At 48.5% G+C, this 20,627-nt stretch overlaps 1 protein-coding gene across 1 annotated transcript in view; it reads right to left on the reverse strand.

Annotated features, from left to right (window-relative positions):
• Positions 1-2,935: 2,935 nt before the first annotated feature.
• The window catches only part of zc3h18 (zinc finger CCCH-type containing 18), a 45,388-nt gene continuing 27,696 nt past the window's right edge, over positions 2,936-20,627 (reverse strand). Inside the window, exons 11-20 of the mRNA XM_080539177.1 lie at positions 20,376-20,567; positions 19,453-19,572; positions 19,067-19,165; positions 17,974-18,282; positions 16,265-16,381; positions 11,674-12,146; positions 10,588-10,889; positions 7,153-7,252; positions 6,280-6,424; positions 2,936-3,774 (exon numbers count right to left, since the gene is read on the reverse strand). Coding sequence (XP_080395303.1) covers positions 3,564-3,774; positions 6,280-6,424; positions 7,153-7,252; positions 10,588-10,889; positions 11,674-12,146; positions 16,265-16,381; positions 17,974-18,282; positions 19,067-19,165; positions 19,453-19,572; positions 20,376-20,567 — 2,068 coding nt within the window. The 3' untranslated portion in view covers positions 2,936-3,563. The remainder of the gene's footprint in view (positions 3,775-6,279; positions 6,425-7,152; positions 7,253-10,587; positions 10,890-11,673; positions 12,147-16,264; positions 16,382-17,973; positions 18,283-19,066; positions 19,166-19,452; positions 19,573-20,375; positions 20,568-20,627) is intronic.

Consider the following 20,627-nt stretch of genomic DNA (forward strand, 5'->3'; position numbering starts at 1 on the left):
TTTCCCACTTAGAAAGAATGTAGAGGTCTGTAATTTTTATCATAGGTACACTTCAACTGTGAGAGACGGAATCTAAAACAAAAATCCAGAAAATCACATTGTATGACTTTTAAATAATTAATTTGCATTTTATTGTATGAAATAAGTATTTGATCACCTACCAACCAGTAATAATTCCGGCTCTCACAGACCTGTTAGTTTTTCTTTAAGAAGCCCTCCTATTCTCCACTCATTACCTGTATTAACTGCACCTTTTTGAACTCGTTACCTTTATAAAAGACACCTCTCCACACACTCAATCAATCAGACCCCAACCTCTCCACAATGGGCAAGACCAAAGAGCTTTCTAAGGACATCAGGGACAAAATTGTAGACCTGCACAAGTCTGGGATGGGCTACAGGACAATAGGGAAGCAGCTTGGTGAGAAGGCAACAACTGTTGGCGCAATTATTAGAAAATGGAAGAAATTTAAGATGACGGTCAATCTCCCTCGGTCTGGGGCTCCATGCAAGATCTCACCTCGTGGGGCATCAATGATCATAAGAAAGGTGAGGGATCAGCCCAGAACTACACGGCAGGACCTGGTCAATGACCTGAAGAGAGCTGGGACCACAGTCTCAAAGAAAACTATCAGTAACACACTACGCCGTCAGGGATTAAAATCCTGTAGCGCACGCAAGGTCCCCCTGCTCAAGCCAGCGCATGTCCAGGCCCGTCTGAGGTTTGCCAATGATCATCTGGATGATCCAGAGGAGGAATGGGAGAAGGTCATGTGGTCTGATGAGACCAAAATAGAGCTTTTTGGCATAGACTCCACTCGCCGTGTTTGGAGGAAGAAGAAGGATGAGTACAACCCCAAGAACGCCATCCCAACCTTGAAGCATGGAGGTGGAAACATCATTCTTTGGGGGTGCTTTTCTGCAAAGGGGACAGGACGAATGCACCGTATTGAGGGGAGGATGGATGGGGCCAAGTATCGCGAGATCTTGGCCAATAACCTCCTTCCCTCAGTAAGAGCATTGAAGATGGGTCGTGGCTGGGTCTTCCAGCATGACAACGACCCGAAACACACAGCCAGGGCAACTAAGGAGTGGCTCCGTAAGAAGCATCTCAAGGTCCTGGAGTGGCCTAGCCAGTTGCCAGACCTGAACCCAATAGAAAATCTTTGGAGGGAGCTGAAAGTCTGTGTTGCCCAGCGACAGCCCCAAAACCTGAAGGATCTGGAGAAGATCTGTATGGAGGAGTGGGCCCAAATCCCTGCTGCAGTGTGTGCAAACCTGGTCAAGAACTACAGGAAACGTCTGATCTCTGTAATTGCAATTGCAAGTACTGTTTCTTTACCAAATATTAAGTTCTGTTTTTCTGATGTATCAAATACTTATTTCATGCAATAAAATGTAAATTAATTACTTTAAAATCATACAATTTGATTTTCTGGATTTTTTTTTTAGATTATGTCTCTCACAGTTGAAGTGTACCTATGATAAAAAATTACAGACCTCTACATTCTTTCTAAGTGGGAAAACGTGCAAAATCAGCAGTGTATCAAATACTTGTTCTCCCCACTGTATATATATATCCCTCTATCAATCCCTCTCTCTGTCTATCAATTCCTCCATCTATCTATCCCTCTCTCTGTCCATCAATCCCTCTATCCCTCCATCTATCTATCTATCTATCCATCCATGACCAGTCTGCAGACTCCTAGGGAACAAGGGAAAAGGATCAAACCAGTTTCTCTTTATCAAAATAGTTTATTTAGACACCTTTTGTCACAAAAGCAAGACAGGTAACTCCTATAATACCCCCTGTGTACCCATCATGATCATCATCATCAGCACATCTCTCATACAGTCAACTAAAAAATGAACGACAAATAAAACAATCAGTTCACTTAAGAAGAGCTAAGAAAACAAATCGCTCGATTTTTGTTTTTTTTTATTAAAAAAGGAAACAAAAAAAAAAAGAAGAATACTTCACATCACTGTAAATGTGTTTTTCTATCGTCGCCATCGTCGTACAGGTCATGAAACGGTTAGGTGGACCGAAGGAGGCTGGCGGGGGTAGAGATCGGGAGGTAATGAGCCCGTCCTCCGATTTCTACCTCCGCCAGCCTCCCCTGGTGTGGAAAATTGTCATCTGATAACTAACATTTTAATGTACACGAGTATGAATGGAAGTCGGAACACATCACATGGACTCGAGAGGAGGAAGTAGTCATTCATTGGTTAGGATAGGGACCGTCGTGGAGGTCCTGTCTGTGAGCCAATGGCTGAGTCCGACCCGGCACACCCGGCCAATCAGGAGGAGGCTCACTCCGTCCTCCGGTTCCTACCTGCGCCAGCCTCCTCCTCCTCCTCCGCAGCCGGGACAGTGGAGCGTGGTTCTGCCTGGGGGTGGGGGGGGCGTGCTAGTGGGCCAGTCGGACCCGGGCCACCGTGTGTTCCGTGCAGATCTGGGTCCGAGTGTCGGTACTACGTGTGTTGTTTGGAGCCCAGAGAGGACCAGGTTTGGAGCCCAGAGAGGACCAGGTTTGGAGCCCAGAGAGGACCAGGTTTGGAGCCCAGAGAGGACCAGGTTTGGAGCCCAGAGAGGACCAGGTTTGGAGCCCAGAGAGGACCAGGTTTGGAGCCCAGAGAGGACCAGGTTTGGAGCCCAGAGAGGACCAGGTTTGGAGCCCAGAGAGGACCAGGTTTGGAGCTCAGAGAGGACCAGGTTTGGAGCCCAGAGAGGACCAGGTTTGGAGCCCAGAGAAGACCGGGTTTGGAGCCCAGAGAGGCAGTTTCCAGGGTGGTCCCGCACACTGAACGGGTACTGGGCAACGCCAACCCCCCCCCCCCCCCCCCCCTCCTGACCACCCCCCCCAACCCCCCACGTCAAAAAAACAAACAAACAAATCAAAATCAAACAATAAGACATGAGAGAGTTGGAGACAGTAAAACCCAAAGCTGGCAGAGACGGTGAGAGAGAGAGAGAGAGAGAGAGAGAGAGAGAGAGAGAGAGAGAGAGAGAGAGAGAGAGAGAGAGAGATGAGACGAGACATTGTTCTGGATCAATAGTACAAATTCCTCTTCATCACTGAGACGACATCATCATCATCATCGATCGGGAAGACTCTTCCATATGTCCCACTACTGTAAAATCTAGACAAAACCTCTCTTTTCACCTCACCTTTCTCTCTTTCTCTCTCTCTCTCTCTCTCTCTCTCTCTCTCTCTCTCTCTCTCTCTGAGGATGAACAAGCATAAATGTTTTGGCGGCCATCTTGTCCAAGAACAATTACACGACGGCCATTTTGAACATTTTTTGATGACTTTTTTTTTCTCTTAAGGACAGCGAGACCATTCTATACATTTTTCCAGACAAAAGGACGCTAGGCGCCTCTCGTCTGGGGAGGGAGGGGAGAGGGAGGGAGGGAGGGGGTGGCGGTTGGTGACGGCTCTGGTCTGCTCCGTCCCTCTTCCGACTTCCACGTTGCCGTGGCGACGCCATTGGGCATCAGGCAGGGTGGGCGGTGGGGGGGAGGAGGAGAAGGAGGAGGAGGAAGAGGGCAGGAGGGCTTTTTATTTCCCAGGGATCTTTGCCCTCTTGCGAGCGATGGCGTCCTCCACGGCCTTGAGCTGTTTGAGAAGCTCCTCGCGGCGGGACAGGGTGCTGCTGGGCTTGCCTGACCCAGACCCGGAGCCCGACCCTGGGCCGCCCGGGGGCTTGGCCGACCCCGGCCCCGGAGCCTTGCCAGACGACTTGTTGGGTGGAGGGGACAGAGGACGTTTCCTACGGGACGGACAAATGACATGTCTGAGAATAACGCCAACCTGCCAGTCATCATAAGAGTCAATACCATTGGTTAGTCGCAATGTACAAGTCATATAAGAGTCAATACCATTGGTTCGTCGCGATGTACTAGTCATATAAGAGTGAATACCATTGGTTAGTAGCAATGTACTAGTCATATAAGAGTCAATACCATTGGTTAGTCGCAATGTACTAGTCATATAAGAGTCAATACCATTGGTTAGTAGCAATGTACCAGTCATATAAGAGTCAATGCCATTGGTTAGTCGCAATGTACTAGTCATATAAGAGTCAATACCATTGGTTAGTCGCAATCTACCAGTCAAATATGAGACGATACCATTGGCAAATAGCAATCTACTAGTCAAATATGAGTTACGTCAAATATGAAGCTACCAGCCAAATATGAGGCTAATCTGCAGGCTATTTATGGGATACTTTAGTTAGAACCCTGACGATAATCAGTTGAACATGAAACCACGGTTACTTGATCCAGAGTTCTAAGACCAGCTGTAATTAGTGGACAATAGAACAGTAGAATGGAGAGTCTCCATACACACAAGCTCAGAGGCCATCTGTCAGAGGGTGGGGAGCAGGCTGGGAAACCCCAGCCTGGGACAGAGGGACAGAGGGTCCCCCAGGGGAGGCTGGTGGAGTACAGAGGGTCCCCCAGGGGAGGGAGGAATCAGAGGACAGGCTCATTGTAATGACAGGGGTGCAAACTGGTGACGGCCCAAAAAGGTGACACATTTGTTTTTTGCCTGAAAACGAAGAAAATTATCAAAGCGCGGCTAACCCGGGGGGGGGGAGAGAGGGGATAGCACTAGCACTAATGGCGCTAAATGGATATCGCTAGTACTAACAATGCGTGTAAGTAGCGGCAGCCCTGACCTTAACACCTTCATAATTACATTGAAAACAGTTTACTGTGACTCCACGCTGTCTGGAATTGTACCTAGCTGCATGAAGCTAAACATTATTTCAACAGCAGCGGAGTTTAGCAGACAGGAAGATTAGTTAGCTCGCGCATCATGTGACTTGGATGAGACATAGACCCCCTCCCCCCAAAAATATTTACGACTAATCTTATCTCTTCTGAATGAATCTTAGTTTTTTGCAGATCTACACGATTCACATGGAAGACCTATTTTGAGGTAAAAACTGCTCATTTAGCAGAAAGGTGACAAGTTTTCCATCCCATGCCTGACTAAGAGCCCTTGGGCCCTATTATGCACTTCTTAACTTGCCGTCTTAAGTCTTAATTAAGACGCACCGCCTGGTTAAGACCTACCGCCACCCTTATTATGCGCTTCATACGCGCTACTGCTATTATGCAGGTGTCGCTAGGCGCCCACACATAAGACGTGCATATATTACTCATTGTGGGAGTGTTCATATGTTAATGAAGTGCGCTAGGCGCCCCTGCTATTATGCGATCTGACTTTGCGCCTAGCGCTAAGAAGTGGTTTGAAAAGTTCTTCGGCGCTAGACTTCATGCACGTTTTGAAACACGAGCGCGCCTCCGCGGTTTGCGCATGCGCGCCGACCGACTTATGAAGTCTAGCGCCTATGAACTGCATAATAGCATAGCGCTTATGACTTAACGCAGCCGGTTCTTAAAGGGAATGGCACCTGGCACGCTGATTGGGTTGATTGAGAAGACGCCCAAAACACACCCATGACTAATTTCTGGGCTTAGCGCCGGGTCTTAGGCGCCCACTACCGCACGCATAATAGCAAAGTGGCCTTGACCACGCCTCCACGTCTTAAGTTTAGATCTACCGCCTCGTCTTATTGCTTAAGACTTATGAAGTGCATAATAGGGCCCGTTATCTCTTATTTATTTACAATAAACATTCTCACATTAGTTGTGGTTTCGTAGCGTTCGTTTTGCAACGTGCACACATTCAGCAGGCTACCTGCGTCGTGTTAGCCCCGGGTTTTACCCTGGACAGAAGGGTCATAACAGTGTCACATGTGCCTGTGTGCCTGTCCTAAATCACAGCATGTGTCACGGGTGGTGAACTTCCACCACGGTCACATCGTCTTCCCTATTCTACACAAAGGCCTGTGGTTGGTCCAACATCCTGAAATGACATCATCATCATTGTCGTCGTCATCATCGTCGCTGCGCAGGGGAAGAGGGGCAGCGGTCACATGACCTCAGAGGTGTGACAGGTGTGATTACTCAACCTACTGTCATGTAGGAAGTGTAGGGTCATCGTGGTCAACGATGGGACGTATGTCCCCATGTTTTACACTCAACAACAAATCTATCCGGGCCTAGTGGATAGTGAGTTGGACTGGTGACCCGAAAGGTCATGGGGTCAAATCCCACCTGCAAATCCCACCCCCCCATATTCACTTTTGCTAAAAAGCATCTGCTGAAAAAAAAACGGTTCTCCTTTCTCACGTGATATTGTCTCTGCAACCAAGGGTACCAATAGCGTTTTTTTCCCCCAATGTAACTGAATGGAGCTTTACCGTTGCTGGTGGGCTGCAGGGGGTTTGGAAGGTACCAACCTGTCTCCCTGGGGGCCGCCCCCCCCCATGGGCCGCGGGCCCTGCCCTCTGGGCCGCTCCATCCTGGGAGAGAGCGGGGGTCGACCCGGCATCCTCCTGTCGCGACCTGCAGGACAGAGGGAGGGGGGGGGTGGGGGTGGGGGGTGTTAGTGGTTCAGCTCCATTTAGGGTGCGTTCGTAAAATCCTAGGGTCCGCTCAGAGCGCACACTGGGGTTCGACGTCATAATAAAGGGACCGAGTCATTCGATCAGACGAGAGGCAGGCGTTCCGTGAGTGTTCTGATCACAGTTCCAGAGCGAATATACGAATGCAGCCTTAGGATCGAGGGGGAGGTGAACAAAGTCACAAGCGTGACGTTGACCGAAAAAATACACAAACGATGACCTCATTTTGTAGTCAATCACAAGGTTTGTTGCTAGGTAAACACACACACACTCTCTGCACTCGAGGCGGTTAGTGAGTGAGTGTTTTATGGAATATCTTTGGTGGTTGATGAGTACAGGACAGTACAGGAAGAACACTGGGAGTACAGTACAGAGTACAGGGTTAATTTGAAACAGTACACACACACACACACACACACTCACCTCCCCGTCACTGACAACATGCACCTCCCTCAGGTTCCCCTGAACTCTGGGTTTGTACATTGGCTGGGTTGAGTCAACTACTTCTTCTCTATGTGTGTGTGCGTGCGTGTGTGTTTTCGTGGGAGGAACGTATCGATAATGTCTGACTCAGGCCTCTCGCCTCTGAACTTGGGGTTTCTACATAGGGTGGGTTGAGTCAACTACTTCTGTTCTACGCATGCGTGTGTGTGTGTGTGCGTGTCTCACCTCTGTCTGGTGACATGGCCATCCTCTTGCTGAGTGGAGAGGTCGGCCTGTCCTTGTCTGAAGGCATATACCTCTTTCTGTTCCCTCGTTCGGCCTGTTGCTAGAGAGGGGGGGGGGAAGAGAGAGGGGGGGGGAGAGAGAGAGAGAGGGGGGGGGGAGAGAGAGAGAGAGGGGGGGGGGGAAGAGAGAGGGGGGGGGAGAGAGAGAGAGAGGGGGGGGGGGTGGAGAGAGAGAGGGGGGGGGGAAGAGAGAGGGGGGGGTGGAGAAAGATAAGACAGAGACAGGCATCAACAAATGTGTTTTGATTTGTCTTTGTCTCTAAAGGGGAAGTTGCTAGAATAACACACACACACACACACACACACACACACACACACACACCTGTGATGACTTTATGTGTATGTGTGTGTGTGTGTGTGTGTGTGCGTGTGTAAGGAAAAACAATTAACTTGTACAAAAAAGAACTGCCACCTGCCAAAATCGACGGTGTGGGTAAATCTGGAAATCTTATCAGCCTTTAGTGGTTTACAAACAACACAGGTGTGACCGTGATTATGGACAATGCGTCAAAACTCTTTTGAGTTATTCTTGTCATTGAGTTATTCTTGTCATTGTGTTATTCTTGTCATCATCCACCACAAAGTAAATGTTATGCCCTGCATATGTGTGTGTGTGTGTGTGTGTGTGTGTGTGTGTGTGTGTGTGGTTGGAATGTTGAGGAGTGAGCAGTAGACACTAACAGACCTGGATACAAATAGTATTTGAAATGATTTCTAAACGCTTTGCTGCGCTTGACTGAGTTTGCCGAGCACAATGGAACCAATGGAGGAGTCCCAAAGAGTGCAAACAAATCCCACCCATCTCTGACACTCAAACACGCTCTGTCACAATAAACCTGGTTATCATTATTATTATTATCATTATTATCATCACCACCACCACCATCATCCTCCTCATCACTGCCACCACCATCACCATCTTCTTTATCACTGTCATCATCATAATCATCATCACTACCACCACCATCATCATCTTCATCATTGCCACCACCACCATCACCTTCTTCATCACCATAATCATCATCACCTTCATCATCACTACCACCACCATCATCATCACTACCACCACCACCATCATCATCTTCATCATTGCCACCATCATCATCATCATCACCTTCATCACTACCACCACCACCATCATCATCTTCTTCTTCATCACCATAATCATCATCACTACCACCACCACCATCATTATCATCACCTTCATCATCACTACCACCATCATCATCATCACCACCATCATCATCATCACCTTTATCATCATCATAAACATCATCACCTTCATCATCATCAGCCTCATCACCACCATCATCACCACCATCATCATTATCATCCTCATCATCATCACCACCATCACCCTCATCACCCACATCACTGCAGATGGCTGATTAGTAAACTGGTCTGATAATGACGACAGTTGTTGGTTCATGTGTTTACATGTGATTCACTCTGTGTTTGTGAGCCAAAGGAAATGCGTTGATGGTCTGTTACCACTTTACCAGTGTTTCTCTGCTACCACTTTACCAGTGTTTCTCTTGTCAACACTTAACAAGTGGGTAAGTGGTAGCGGTTACATTTACATTTTTGGCATTTAGCAGACGCCTTATATATGTAAGCGACTTACAATCGGTACATTTGACTAAGCAAGTGAATCATCAATCCACCAGTCGTAGCAGGAAGAGTTATCTAGCACAGGCCCGGGGCCATTGGCAGTCTCCGTGATAATAAATAATAATTGATCAACGCATTTCCTTCGGCTCACAAACACATGTAAACATAATAGGTGGTCACGATTTTATGGTGCTTACTGGAAGATTCAGAAGTTGTGAAATACGTCTCTAAAAAAACCTTTTATAGCCCATCAATATATTCTAACCCAGCTGACATTAATTAGCACAGATTGGAGGTAGAGTTGCCTCCTAATTAGTTATGGTTTTCAGCTGGTTCCTTGCCTTTCCTTGCTGTGGTGTACTGCTTTTTCTTAGTGTGTTCAATACTTTTTTCCTTTTTCATTCCACTTTATTACATATGGACTTCAATGTTTAGATTTTTTGTATGGATTGTTTGAGTTAATACCAAAGCCTGGTGCAAATTTCACTAGAAGAGGCTCATTGGAAATACATTTACTGGACTAAATATTGATGTGTTCAATACTTATTTCCCCCACAGTATATCATTCACATATGGAATTCTCCCAAGAGAGCGAAAGCAGGCTAGAGTTGTCCCACTAATAAAACAGTATGGCGGAGGGGGGAAATTATAGGCCAGTGTCTATCTTGAGCATAACACAAGATAATTGAGAAAATTATCTTTAATCAACTTCATGATTACCATAATCGGCATGATTAATATGAGTATCAGTCAGGTTTTAGAACTTCATTTTCAACAGACACACGCATTTACACACTTATTTGACCATATCAAACTTGAGAGCGAAAAAGGAAACTATACAGGGATGGTCATGTTGGATCTCCACAAGGCTTTTGACCATCATATTCTTTTCTCAAAGCTGAGGTGTCTGGGTGTAAATCAGATCTCAGATTTGTGATGTTGAGGTCTGGACCCTGTCAGTGGCCATGGGAGTGACATGTGGCGTGCCCCAGGGGTCCATTCTGGGTCCATCACCGTTTCGGATTTAATGTCAATGACATGCCGGCAGTTGTAGGGTGCCGGACCGATCCCTTTCAGGTGTCTTGTTAAGAGTGCAACCAAGCTAAAGTTTCTGTACCAGAAAACTAGAGTTTGACACAAGAATCAACAGGTTGCTTGTGTCTGCACTCATACAGGGTCATTTCGACTACGCATGTTACCTGAGCAATCAAGTTGGGATGGTGCACTCCCGGCATGAGCATAATACTAGAGCCAGTGTACGCTCTGGCACAGTGCCTAGGGTGAACAACACTGCCGCTCTGAGCTCTTTTTATTATTCAGGGGTATTATTATGGAACAGTCTTGATAGTTAAGGTAGCGCCATCTCTACATGTTTTTACTGGTCAGGTCATGATGCTACATCTCTGGAAGAAAGTGTTCCACAGGCCTTAGGCTTTGATGTTACAACTATACAATGCGCACACCTAGCCTTACACACTGACACGGACACACAGTCATACACACTGATACGCAGCACTTTTGTGTAAAGAACGACAAACTGTATTCTGATCGTATCTTGTATGTGTCTTGTGTATTGTATGCTCTTTGTATGTTTCTTGGTGTATTGTTTTTGTATGTTCTTGTCTTTGTTGTTCTTTGTCTACCAACGAGGACCACGTTGGAAACAAGTGTTTCAGTACACTTTTACGTGCTATCCTCTGGGTACTGTCTGTACTTCCCCCCTCCCCCCCCCCAATTTAAAATAAATAAATAAATCGATCAATACCTTGTTGAGCAGTGTGAGTTTGATGTCTTTGTGGGAGGGGGGTCCGCCCCCCGATCCAGAGCCGTAGCCCCCGGGGGGGCCCATGGGGCCTGGGGGAGGGTGCATGGGGTGGGGGTGCCCCCCTCTGTTGCCAGGCCCGGGGCCTGGGCCTGGGCCTGGGCCGGGTGGCCCCCGCGCCATGGAGGGGTGGGGGCCGCGGGGGGGCATGCCAGAGGGGTCCATCCTCCTACGGTCCTCCCTGAAAGGCTCGTCTTTCCTGGGGGGTCTCCCCGCCCGCGCGGCGCGATACATGGGCACTTGTCCTGAAGTGTCATTGGGGGGGGAAAATCCATGCAAAACTACTGAAACAAACATCTGTGGTTCATTTACATCCTGTTTACTTCCGCTTTCGGCCTGCTCTGCTCTGGCCCCGCACAATACAAGTTGAACCTAACATTTACATTTTTAAAAATAAAAACAGTTATTTTTTCAGAGTGCGGCAGTCCCACTCATATTTTTCATTTAATTTACAGATATAGTAGAGATTTAGACAGGAAGGATGGGTGAGAGAGAGAGGAGGGATGACATGCAGGATATATCCCCAGCCGGAATCGAACCGGGTACCCTGCGGTTACATGGTCAACGCTTAACCCGCTACGCCACCTAAGCGCCCCCCTAACATTTACATTTTAACCATTTAGCTGACGCTTCTATCCAAAGCAACTTACAAATTAGAGATTACAGGGACAGACTCCCTGGAGTCATTTAGGGCTTAAGTGCCTTACTCAAAGGCACACTAGAGGCGGTGTTCCCCAGGTGGGATTTGAACTCATGACCTTCTGATCACCAGTCCAATTCATCCACTAGGCCACCGCTTGCCCTAATCTAAACAAGGTGCATACTGTAGTGATGACAGTCAGGAGAGCTCTCTCAATTTGAGTTAGAAGTGTTCATGCTTGGTTGGGGACTAAAGCTCGGACCTGCTGCTGCTGAGACTGGACAGCTCTGATCCGTCAATAATGATATTGTTGAGAGAATGAAGATATTGCTTGATTGATTGGACTGACTAATTGAGGATCAGGAACCCATCCCAAAAGCCCTCCCTACCTTTGTCCCTGTTGGGGCCCTTGTTGTCCGGTCTCTCTGGTCTCTCCATCCTGTCTGGTCTCTCCATCCTATCCGGCCTCTCCATCCTATCTGGTCTCTCCATCCGGTCCGGTCTCTCCATCCTATCTGGTCTCTCCATCCGATCTGGTCTCTCCATTCTATCTGGTCTCTCCATCCTATCGGGTCTGTCCATCCGCTCCGGTCTGTCCGGCCTCTCCGGGGGGCGGTCGGGTCTGTCGGGCCGGTCGCCCCTGTCCCGTGGTCCCCCCGGGCCTCCTCCTCCTCCCACTCGCTCCTTGCGGGGGTGCGGGGGGTGGGGGTGCCCCGGGGTGGGGGGGGAGCGGGAGCTGGCGGAGGAGACGGGGCTGGCCAGGTCGGCGTACATGTCCTCTGAGTCGGCGCTGCGCACGGACGTGCTGCTGCTGGAGGAGGCGGCGGAGGACACGGAGGACACGCTGCTCACGCTCAGAGACCTGGGGCACACACACACACACACACACACACACACATTCAGAGACCTGGCGGGGCGGCGGGGGGATAGTTACACACTACAGTTTCAAAATAATAAAACAAGGAAAAAGGCCTTGTGCAAAAGTTTGGGAACCCTGTCAGCTAGTACTTTGTAACTCGTCCACGGGCAACTATAACAGCTTGCAAACGCTTCCTGTAGCCAGCTAAGAGTCTTTACATTCTTGTTTTGGGAATTTTTCCCCATGGAAGAACACCTCTAGCTCAGAAATATTCTTCGGCCTTCTTGCATTCACGGCATGTTTGAAATCTCGACAGATTTTCAATAATATTCAAGTCTGGGGACTGTGATCCAAAACCTTAATCCGTCTTTCCTAGAGGTACTTCATGGTTGGTTTTGAGGCATGCTTCGGGTCATTGTCTTGCCTCTCTTCAAATTCAATTTTCCCGATTGACCTTCGAACATTAGCCTCTAGAATGTCTTGATATTTGGTGAAATCCATTCTTCCTTACACCCGCACAATATTGCCTGTGCCCCCAGCTGCTACACAACCCCATAGCATAATGGATCCCCCTCCATGCTTAACAGTTGGCAAGGTGTTCTTTTCTACAAATGCTTCACCCTTTTTTCTCCAAACATACCTTCATTGGTTGTGACCATAAAGTTCAATTTGGGTTTCGTCAGTCCAAAGCACATTGTTCCATTAGGCTTCAAGTTTCTCAAGGTTTTCTTTTGCATACTACGCTTATTTTTTGGGGGGGTTGTAGGAAAGGCAACTGGTATGTCGGTCTTTGTTGTTTAAGGTACGCTGTATTGTTGTCCTGTGAACAACTAGACCAGTGTCTGCTACTCTTTTTTGCAGCTCTTTTGCAGTGATGTGTGGGTTCTTCTGAGCATTTCTCACCAGACCGTGGGCCATTCTATCTGAACATTTTCTTGGTCTTCCAAATCTTGCCACGACTTCAATTGTTCCATTTATTTTCCATTTTCTGATGATGTTTCTGACAGTGGAAATGGGTAGTTTGAAACGTTGGGAGAGTTTTTTGCAGCCTTCTCCTTGATGGTGGAAGTGAACTATCTTGATTCTGACATCCTTGGATAACTCAGTGTTTCCTCTATATGCATTTATTGGTGGCGGGCCGCCACGAATGAATTTCCTCCGCCACTAATTGATTCAGTCCACAAAAAAAACAACATCTGAATCAGCTTTGCGATTTGCTAATCGCACCATCTCAAATCGCGATTTCGATTTAAAATCGATTAATCGTGCAGCCCTAATTGAAGCCCTAACTAGTAAATCACCTTGGTCTGGGCCTTAGTAATCATCTTCTCAAAAGGTAACAAAGAATAATCCAAAAGGGTTCCCAAACTTTTGCACAGGGCCCCTTTCCTGTAAAAACTCTAAATAAAATGAAAAAAATTAAATAAAATGAAACCTTGCTTTAAAATTTGCAGAAAGGTGTCATGTTTAACTTTGTAGCATTTAGTGTGCAGGTTTGCGTTCAATCACTTGGAGATTAATCGTAACAGACATTTAAACCAGGGGTGCCCACGCACGCACACACGCACAGACAGACAGACAGACAGAGACAGACAAGATACATAGACAGACACAACAGACAAACAGACCGACAGAAGATAGTACCTGGATTTCCTAGGGTGGTTCACCAATGGAGAGACAGCCCAAAGAAGGAGGGAGGGGGAGAGAGGGAGAGGGGGAGAGAGAGGGAGAGGGGGGAGCGAGGGAGTGAGAGGGGAGGGACAGAGAGAGGTTTAGTGCATGTCCAACTCAAAGTATTGGTTTAACATACAACATGAGTTTGACAAGTGCAGGAATCTCCAACTCCGTTCCCCGGGGAGCTATAGCGGGTGTGCACACATCCCTTCCTGCCCAGCACCAACACTGACCGTCCAGTTAAACACTAGAACAGCCGTGGGTGGGGTCCCTGTGAGTGAAACCCTGTGAGTGAAAGAAATGTTATACCTTTGCACTCAATCAAATTTCAGGCCCCTCCTTTCATAACTTTTCTTAGATTTCCATGTTCATAATCAGGATAAGCTAGTATGAAGCTAATTTGCAGTTTTTCTGTGTAGGAGGCAGGCTAATTTACAAGAAGCCAACTAGTGGCCGTTGTGTGTAAATAGCAGCTTTCCATTGTAATGACTATGGTCATTTGACCCCCGAGGCGGCTCTTATAGTAGGTCAAATAGACAGAGGGCCAGGGTGAAGGAGGAGTGCTAGTCCTGGGTTGGAACGTGTGTCTCAAACACCCAGTCGAAGGAGCAGAGGCCATTTTGATTCGCTCTTGTTGAGTCCTGAGTGAACGGCGTCAAATATTCAAGCCATTTTCCCAAGTGAGACGTTTTTTTTTTGGCTTGTTGTTAGGGATGTCCCGATCCGATACTGATATCGGATATCGCCGCGATATTGAATGCTGGATCGCGGATCGCACCAGAAAAAAAAAAGGCTCCGATCCGATCCTACTGTCATGCGCAGTCAAACGTATGTGTATAAGCGATGAGGGAATGAAAACAGTGAACAGAAACGCGTGTCGCAGAAATGCTTCACGCGAGTCCTATATGCGCTTAAAATGCGCATAGCGCTGTGTGCTTCCGGTTTCATTACAAAGAGGTTAACCCTATATGTGCCTGACGTCTAACAACATTCAAATTACTCTAACTTCATATTTTTTCGGATTTCAATGTATGACACATCATTTGAAAGCTTATGATCCGTAGTTTCAATCCACAACACGTCGCATTTGTTGCTTTAATAAAGGCTGGCAGTCTTTAATTTAACTGTTGTTGGTGTGGACTATATACTGGGGAGGTATTTGTTATTATTCAGGGGTCAAAAAATGTATACAAATATCGGATCGGTATCGCAGATACCCGAAGCCCAGGTATCGGTATCGGTATCGGTAGTGAAAAAGTGGGATCGGGACATCCCTACTTGTTGTATGAAATGTGCTATACAAATAAACTTGCCTTGCCTACTTAGAACATTCATGATGGGTGACATCACCGCAAACACACTCAAGACCGGTTTCACAGATGAGGCTTAACACTAGAACACTAAAAGAGCCGCCTCAGGGGTTAGATGATTTACCGCTTGTAAATTGGCCTGCCTACTACACAGAAAAACTGCAAAATATCTTTATAATAGCTTATCCTGATGTGATTTTGAAAATGTAAGGATACTGGGTGGTAGAACGCACATAGAGGGAAAAGTCATGAAAGGAGGGTGACATTTCTCGTTCCTCACGTTCCTCGCACAGCTGTTCCGGTGTTAAGCCTAACCCTAGACTAACAAGCATCTTCAACAGAGGTGTTCCATTGAAAGTGTGACTCAGTCCAGGACCAGGCTTAAGCCTTAAGAAACTGAAACTGTGCAACCAGCCCCTCTCTGTTCTCCTACCCAATCAATAATTAACAAGGTTTATCTAAATAAGCCAGGATTTTTCTTTAGCGAGGTTGATGGAATACCCCCCAGGTTAATCCCAGAGGTCATCACAGTGGTAGAGGGCTTCTTGGTGAATATTGGGTAAATACCAGTCAGACAGACAGGCGGCTAATAATAAGGCTTATCTTGAAAGGGAAAGTGTGTGGGGGCTCAGATTCATGTAATGGTGATGTGTGCTGCTGGGTATGTACCTGGATGGGAGACTTTATTACTGTCATTAATGTGTGTGTGTGTGTGTGTGTGTGTGAGAGAGAGAGTGAGAGAGAAAAAAAACTTTCTTCTAGCTTCTTCTAACTTCCTTCTTCTAGCATTGTAAAAATAAATAAATGTCATGACAATGTGTGCATGTGTGTGTAAGAGAGAGAGAGAGCAGGAGAGAGAGAGCAGGAGCGAGAGAGAGAGAGCGAAAGAGAGCAAGAGAGAGAGAGAGAGCAAGAGAGAGACAGAGAGAGTGGGAGAGAGAGCAAGAGAGAGAGAGAGACAGAGAGAGAGAGAGATAGAGACACAGAGAGAAAGAGAGAGCAAGAGAGAGATCCACAAGCCGTTGACTACCTGAACCAGGGGTCCCTGAGGAGAAGGTTGGGGTGTGTGTGTGTGTGTGTGTGTGTGTGTTTCTGCAGGAGTGTGTGTGATGCTGGGTGGTTGCCACGGTAACATACCTGGACTTCCTGGACCCCGAGCGAGACAGGGAGGCGGAGGACGACCGGGACCTGGACCTGGAGCTGGACCCACTGTAGCTGCTGCCTGTACCACTCACACTGCCACTCACTGTCCTCCTGGTGGGGGGGGGGGGGGGGGAGAGGGTCAGACAGGGTGTGTGTGTGTGTGTGTGTCTGCTGTAGCTGAGTGTGTGTGTGTTTTACAGTAATGCTGTTGTATCTGTTAACCCACATCTGAAACATCCTCTGTGTTAATATTGGATGTGTACGATGGTTGCTGTACAGTCACAAACGTAAATGAATGTCTCCCAATGAACTGACTGCACTGTTAGTGTTTATTGTCCTTAATGCACTTTGTATTTATGTGGACATAAATAAAGCATTTAAAATGTGTGCGCTGTAGCTGAGTGAGTGAGTGTGTGTGTGTATGTGTGTGTGTGTGTGTTTCAGGGGTTTGACCCCACTGTTTTGTTTTTGTCAAGACAGCAGCAACAACCAGGTAAGTAAATAACGCTAGAGAACTGTGATGTCATCCTGAACACCATGGAGTTCCTCTGGCAGAAACCCGCATGGCGCGAGACTTCCCACTCACCCACCCACCCAGACACCCACTCAAAACCACAGCTGTGTTATTCCTTTCCTATCTTTCCTCGATAGACTAACCACAAGGAACAACACACACACACACACGCACACGCACACACACACACACCATGGAATTGACAGCTGGATGCAAATGTCTTTTCTGGGGGAGTGGGGAATATCTACACTCAATAACCCCCCCCCCCCCCACTCACACACACACAATGAGATAATAACCTACTGTGTTGACATGGACAAAGAGGAGGAAACAGTGGTGTGTGTGGTGGGGGTGTGTGTGGGTGTGTGTGTGGGTGTGTGTGTGTAGGTGTGTGTGTTTATTTGTTTTTATTGCGTCCATAGACAGACAGGCGCCCCCCCTCCCCCTCCCCCAGCTCACAGCCACCCTCTGTACAGACATTTGCATCCAGCTGTAGGTGTCAATTTCATGATCTGTCTCTCTCTGAGTGTGTGTGTGTGTGTGTGAGTGTGAGTGTGAGTGTATATGTGTGAGTGTGTGAGAGTGTGTGTGTGAGTGTGTGTGTGTGTGTGTGTGTGTGTGCGCGAGTGAGTGTGTATGTGTATGTGTGTATGTGTGTGAGTGTGTGGTGTGAGTGTGTGCGTGAGTGTGTGTGAGTGAGAGAGTGTGTGTGTGTGTGAGTGAGTGTATGTGAGTGAGAGTGTGTGTGTGTGTGTGTGTGTGTGTGTGTGTGTGTGTAAGTAAGAAAGTAAGTAAAATGTATTTCTATAGCACCTATCCCAGACCAGGGGTCACAAAGTGCTTTACATATATAAGAACATAATACAAGAGCAAAAGTTATAGCAGGTTAAAATAGGCAAACAAGTGAAAATAAGAACAAGTAAACAAACAACAAGTCTACAACAATATCAACAGGACACAGAAAGAGACAGGCTTTTGGGGTCAGCCAAACGTCTGCCTATACAGGACAGTCTTTAGCTGTTTTTCAAAAGGCGAGACCGAGACCGCTGATCTAAGATCCAAGGGAAGAGCATGCCAAAGCTTAGCTTGTGTGTGTGTGAGTGTGAGTGTGAGTGTGTGTGTGTGAGTGTGAGTGTGAGTGTGTGTGTGTGAGTGTGAGTGTGAGTGTGTCGTTGATCATGGTATCTACCTGCGGCCAGGGTTGTTCTGTCTCTCCTTCCGCCGGCCCTGCCTGGGGTTGAGGGGTTTCCCTCCTGCCCCTGGTCCTCCTGCCCCTGGTCCTCCTCCTCCTGCTCCTCCTCCGTCTCGGGGCGGTGGGGGCCGCGGCCCCTCCCGGGGGTTGTTGGCGGGGGGCTTGCCCCCCTCGGGGATGGGTTTGGGGGGCTTGGGTCCCGGGGGCCCGCCTGGCAGCGGGGGCTCGGCGGGGGGCTTCTTGGGGCCGCCGGGGGGGGGCTTCTCCCTGCGAGGGGGGGGCACGGCACCGGGCTTCAGCGGCGGGCTTGAGGGGGGGAGGGGGGGGGGGGAAAGGGCATCGTGTTTGATTTGGACATGCAGGACACACACAGACATAACCAGGACTCTAACTATGACCCCACCATGACCCCATCATGACCCTAACTTTGACCCCACCATGACCTTAACTATGACCCCACCATGAATCCATCATGACCCAAACCATGACCCTAACTTTGACCCCAGGATGACCCTAACTATGACCCCACCATGCAGGGCAGTCACACATAACCATGACCCCACCATGACCCCAGGAAGCAATACCTGACTGCTGACTCATGACAGGTTAGCCACACCTGGTCTCAGTCTCATGGCAGGGTCATGGCAGGGTCATAGTTAGGGTCATGACAGGATAATACAGGGCGTTACTAGAAAGCCCAAATGTGGACAAGTCTCGACACGTACTGGAACTGCTGGAGCAGCGTACATGATGACACTGACCTAAGACAAGAGAAGCGTCTGTATGGATTCAATACACGTCTACGCATGCGTCCATGCATGGGGTTTACTACATGCTTCTATAGGTCTATGCATGCGTCCATGCGTTGGGGGTTCTCTACATGCGTCTGGGTTCTCTAGATGCTTCTATAGGTCTATGCATGCGTCCATGCGTGGGGCTTCTCTAGATGCTTCTATAGGTGTATGCATGCGTCCATGCATGGGGTTCTTGACATGCTTCTATAGGTCTATGCATGCGTCCACGTGGGGGCTTCTCTACATGCGTCCATGCGGGGGGTTCTCTAGAAGCTTCTACAGGTGAGGAGACGTACCCTTTGACGGGGCCCCCTGGTGGCTGGTCTGGTTTACTCTTGGTGGGGTTCCTCTGTCCTGACGGGGTGGGGGAGGGGGAGGACGAGAACGACCTGGATCTGGAGGGAGGGAGAGGGGGAGGGAGGGGGAGAGAGAGGGAGGGAGCATGGAGGGAGAGAAAGGGAGAGAGAGAGGGCGCAACATGAGAGCAAGTAAACAACAACATTTTGTGTGTGTGTGTGTGTGTGTAAGTGCGCGTGTGAGTGTGTGTGTGAGATGGTGTGTGTGTGAGTGTGAGTGTGAGTGTAAGTGTGTGTGTGTGAGAGAGAGTGTAAGTGCGCGTGCGTGTGCGTGCGTGCGCGTGCCAGTGTGAGTGTAAGTGTGTGAGTGTGTGTGAGTGTGGTACCTGGAGCGGGAGCCGCTGAAGGAGGTGCGCTGGGAGGAGTGGCTGGAGTAGGAGGAGAAGGAGGAGGAGCGGGACCGCGAGGAGCCAGACCCTGTGTACGACGAGGAGCGAGACGAAGACCTGGAGGAGACAACAACAACAACAACATCAACAACAACAGCAACAACAACAACAACGACAACAACAACAACAACAACAACGACGACAAGGCTGATCGAGAGTTTCTCAAACCAGGCTTTTTTTTTATCGCGAATGTACTAATCAACGTACGTGGAATACCCCCCTGGAGGAGTTGGAGAGTGACAGGTAAAGTTACTTAGAGGAGTTGGAGAGTGAAGTAGAGGAGTGAAAGTGAGATAGAGGAGAGTGAGACAGACTTAGAGGAGTTGGAGAGTGTTACAGGTAGAGTGAGACAGGTAAAGTTACCTAGAAGAGTTGGAGAGTGAGACAGAGGAGTGAAAGTGAGATAGAGGTGTGGGGTAGGGTGAGACAGGTAGGGTTACCTGGAGGAGTTAGAGAGTGAGACAGGTAGGGTTACCTGGAGGAGTTAGAGGGTGAGACAGGTAGGGTTACCTGGAGGAGTTAGAGGGTGAGACAGGTAGGGTTACCTGGAGGAGTTAGAGGGTGAGACAGGTAGGGTTACCTGGAGGAGTTAGAGGGTGAGACAGGTAGGGTTACCTGGAGGAGTTAGAGGGTGAGACAGGTAGGGTTACCTGGAGGAGTTAGAGGGTGAGACAGGTAGGGTTACCTAGAGGAGTTAGAGAGTGAGACAGGTAGGGTTACCTGGAGGAGTTAGAGGGTGAGACAGGTAGGGTTACCTGGAGGAGTTAGAGGGTGAGACAGGTAGGGTTACCTGGAGGAGTTAGAAAGTGAGACAGGTAGGGTTACCTGGAGGAGTTAGAGAGTGAGACAGGTAGGGTTACCTGGAGGAGTTGGAGAGTGAGACAGATGATCCGGAGGGCCGGTGCCGCCTGCGCCCCCGCGGGGGTGACCCCCCCATGCCGGGTCGTCTCCTAGGTGATTTGGACCGGCGCCAGGGGTCCTGCCACTCATCTGGACGCTTCACCATGGGAACCATCTCCTTCTTGTTGAGGGGGGGCTCCATCATTGGTCTGCTGGGGGGGGAGGGGGGAGAGGGGAGAGGGGGGGGTCAAGTCAAGTTCAAGTCTCCTGAT

The sequence above is a fragment of the Nansenia antarctica genome, assembly GCF_963989245.1.
Source record: "Nansenia antarctica genome assembly, chromosome: 9".
Classification (NCBI taxonomy): Eukaryota; Metazoa; Chordata; class Actinopteri; order Argentiniformes; family Microstomatidae; genus Nansenia; species Nansenia antarctica.